The sequence below is a fragment of the Otolemur garnettii genome, unplaced genomic scaffold, assembly GCF_000181295.1.
Source record: "Otolemur garnettii isolate 467f Iridium unplaced genomic scaffold, OtoGar3 scaffold00029, whole genome shotgun sequence".
Taxonomy (NCBI): domain Eukaryota; kingdom Metazoa; phylum Chordata; class Mammalia; order Primates; family Galagidae; genus Otolemur; species Otolemur garnettii.
The window spans coordinates 13,254,250-13,258,127 of NW_003852424.1; the positions used below are offsets into that span (position 1 = coordinate 13,254,250).

Genomic DNA, 3,878 nt, shown 5'->3' on the forward strand with positions numbered 1-3,878 from the left:
CCCGCGCCCGCGCCCCCACAACAGCCGCCCCGGACCGAGGCGGCGCCCCCCGAGGCGACCGACGAGTGCGGCCCGCGGGCCCGGCTCCGCAGCCGCGACAGCTCGTGCGGCCGCCCGGGCACCCCGGGCGCCGCGAGCACAGCCAAGGGCAGCCCAAATGGCGAGTGCGGGCGCGGCGAGCCGCAGTGCAGCCCAGCGGGTCCGGAGGGCCCGGTGCGGGGGCCCAAGGTGTCGTTCTCGTGCCGCGGTGCGGCCGCCGGGCCCGCGCCGGGGCCGGGCGCTGGGCCAGCGCCGGCGGATGAAGCGGGCAGCGAGGAGGCGGGCCCGGCCGGGGAGCCGCGCGGCAGCCAGGCCAGTTTCATGCAGCGCCAATTCGGCGCGCTCCTGCAGCCTGGCGTCAACAAGTTCTCGCTGCGGATGTTTGGCAGCCAGAAGGCCGTGGAGCGAGAGCAGGAGCGTGTTAAGTCAGCGGGGGCCTGGATCATCCATCCGTACAGCGACTTCAGGTACCTACTCCGGGAGGGGCCGGCCGGCACGGAGGGGGCCCCGCGAAAGGACAAGCACTGGGGCAGTCCTTGGAGCGCTTTGGGGAGGGCGGGACTTTGCTCCTGGACGGTGACCTCGGGGGCTTCTCGGTGACCTAGGGCGTGCCCGGGACCCGCCCCTGAGTGACCTGGGCGCTCAAGGCTCCGCCCTTTGGAGGGTTCTGGGGGGCGCGCGCGGATTCCTGGGGTGACCCTAGCGCGCCTCCTCCCACGCACTTTGACATTCCCGGCCCTGCAATGCTGAGGGTGGAGTGGGCACCGGTCGCAGACGGCAGGGCCAGCGTCTGAGTACTGTGGGGCAGAGAGGACGAATAGAGGGGAACGTGGGCACCCGGGAGGCGGTGGAACAGTAGCGAGGGGGAAAGGAAGGGCGCCCGGAAAGGACGCGCCCGAGAAAAGCTGATGGAGAAGGGGTTAAGCAAACGCGGGTCGCTCTATCTCCACCTGCGCCAGGGGGAGCTGCGTCGGGGTCCAGGGGCTTAGTTTGCCTGCGTAGAGGAGGCGCTGAGCGTGCTGTGGTTCCCAGGCAGTGTCTTCTGTGAGCCTCTCAACCCGAGCCGCTGGGTGGTGCGCCCATGTGTCTGTGGGTGTGTAGTTGTTAATATGGACTAAACTGGTTAATGCCTGGAAAGACTGAGAGCAAGGTCTGGCACAGGTCCACGGTCTCATGTTTGGGGTTCTGGTTCCTGTGCGTGGGTTGTGTGGCCGGCGAAACTGAACGGTGGACATCACAGCAGGCCATAAATGTGTGCGTGAACAGGAGCGTGTGACTGCAGGAGGACAGGGGTCCTGGGGGCGTAAGCCTGACGATCTAGGGGGAAGCGTGTTTCTAGGGGTGTGTCTGCATGGTGGGTCCTTGGTATGTGTTCCAGCGGTGCGTGTGTGTGCATGTGTGCACCCTTGTTCAGGGTGTATCTGAGTCAGTGGGTGTGTATATGTTGGTAGGACGTCTGATTTGTGTGTCCTGGGAAGAAGTGGTGTGTGTGCACGCGAGCATGTGCACTCCCAGTGTGAGGTGCATCAGTAGGCAATGGTGCGAGCTGTGCGCAGGTGCCACATGTGTCCGTGGGACTCACTCCCCACCCTAAGCTCAGCGCTCCGGGTGTGTGCGGTTTCAGCACCATGGACAGCGCTCTCGGAGCGCTGGCATTCTGGGCTCTTTTCCTTACCCTAATCTCTCCTTTCCCAGGCATGAGCCCCCCATAGCGAGGTCCCCATTTACCTCTGGATCCCCAGAGCTGGGCAAGGGCTGTTTACTTTCCTTGGCCCCTCTGCATCCCTAGCACTTGACTGGGGAACAGGCCCAGGATACACAGTTAGGGAAAGAGCCTGGAAGAAAGCCTGGAATTCCAATTCCCCATTCTAAGGCCTTCCTGAGAGGTGAACACAGCTCTGAGCCATAGTCTGTATTTCAAGAGAGGCCAGGGGCGGGAGAGCCCAGGAGGGGCTCAGGAGGATTGCTGGATCTTCCTACCCTGTTTTTTGGGGGAGGCCTCAGTATTTCCCTACAGATGGTTCTAGTTGGGAGATCTCTGGCCAGTGTCTCAGCCTGGTATTCTAATCTGAAATGGGCTCAACGGGAAAGGATGGACTGGTTTTTCAGGGCTCACTGGTCTACCTGGCCCCACTTTATTTATTTATTTATTTTTGCAGTTTTGCCAAGGTTGGGTTTGAACCCACCACCTCCAGCATATAGGGCTGGTGGCCCTACTCCTTTGGGACACAGGTGCCAACCCATACCTGGCCCCGTTTTGAATGAGGAGCTAGTGCCAGCTGGCCAGAGGCACGAGAGACCTGGTAGGCAGGGAGCTGCAGAAAGCACCCACTCCTCTTGGTCCCCTCCAGCATGTCTGCCAACAGCACCTCCCCACCCTCACAGTACCAGCCCACAAGTGGTGGTGCAATATTGGCATTGGGGGCTGGCAGCTGTGGACTTCCTCTTGGCTGCAGAGGGGCAATGTGAGACTTGTGGGAGCAGGTGGAGTGATCTTGGGGTGGATGAGGGAGAAGGTTGGACCTTGGGGCTCTGATCCATGCTCTGAAATACAGAGAGGCCATGTGAGCTGTAAGGTCCCAGCTGGGTAGAAAAATTGAAAAACGGGAGGTTAGTAATCAGGGATTGGGTAAGTTTGATCTGTTTTAGAACTAGGAGAGCAAAGTGGTTAGATTTTATTTTACTTGTCTGGGCAAGGTGGCTCATGCCTGTAATTCTAGCACTCTGGGTGGCCAAGGTGGGTGGATTGCTTGAGCTGAGGACTTCAAGACCAGCCTAAGCAAGAGTGAGATCTCATCTCTACTAAAAATAGGAAAACTAGAGCGGTACCTGTGGTTCAGTGGGTAGAGCGCTGGCCCCATATACTGAGGGTGGCGGGTTCAAGCCTGGCTCTGGCCAAACTGTAACAAAAAATAGCTGGGTGTTGTGGTGGGTGCCTGTAGTCCCAGGTACTCAGGAGGCTGAGGCAAGAGAATCGCCTAAGCCCAGGAGTTGAAGGTTGCTGTGAGGTATGATGCCACGGCACTCTACCAAGGGTGATAAAGTGAGACTGTCTCAAAAAAAAAAAGGAAAAGAAAGAAAAACTAGTCGATGCTTGTGGTAGGTGCCTGTAGTCCCAGCTATATGGGAGGCAGAGGCAAGGGAATCTCTTGAGCTTAAGAGTTTGAGTTTGCTGTAATGCCATGGCACTCTACCCAGGGTGACAGAGTAAGACCTGAGTCTCAACAAAAATTATTTTATTGGCCAGGTGCAGTGGCTCATGCCTGTAATCCTAGCACTCTGGTAGGCCAAAGTAGGCCTACAGATTCAAGACCAGCCTGAGTAAGAGCAAGACCCCATCTCTAAAAGTAGCTGGGCGTTGTAGTGGGTATCTATAGTTACAGCTATTCGGGAGGCTGAGGCAAGAGAATCGCTTGAGCCCAAGAGTTTGAGATTGCTGTGAGCTATGACACCACAGCACTCTACCGAGGGCAACAAAGTGAAACTGTCTCTACAAAAAAAAAAAAAGATTTTATGTATGTTTCTATGTATGTATGTAGAGACAGGGTCTTGCTTTGTAGCCCAGGCTAGAGTACAATGGCATGATCATTGTTCATTGCACCCTCCAACTTCTGGCCTCAAGTGATCCTCTTGCCTTGGCCTCCCAAAGTTCTGGAATAACAGATATGAGCCACTGTGCCAGCCTTAATATTTACAAAAGGGCTTAGATGTTGCCAGTCTGGGGTGCAGTGGGGCCTCTATAAGACTCCCATACTGGCTCGGCACCTGTGGCTCAAGTGGCTAAGGCGCCAGCCACATACACCTAAGGTGGCGGGTTCGAATCCCCAGCCCGGGCCCTC

At 57.7% G+C, this 3,878-nt stretch overlaps 1 protein-coding gene across 1 annotated transcript in view; it reads left to right on the forward strand.

The window, feature by feature from the left end:
• The first annotated feature begins 6 nt into the window (after positions 1-6).
• The window catches only part of HCN2 (hyperpolarization activated cyclic nucleotide gated potassium and sodium channel 2), a 31,351-nt gene continuing 27,479 nt past the window's right edge, over positions 7-3,878 (forward strand). Inside the window, exon 1 of the mRNA XM_003788829.2 lies at positions 7-506. Within this exon, the coding sequence (XP_003788877.2) occupies positions 361-506 (146 nt within the window). The 5' untranslated portion in view covers positions 7-360. The remainder of the gene's footprint in view (positions 507-3,878) is intronic.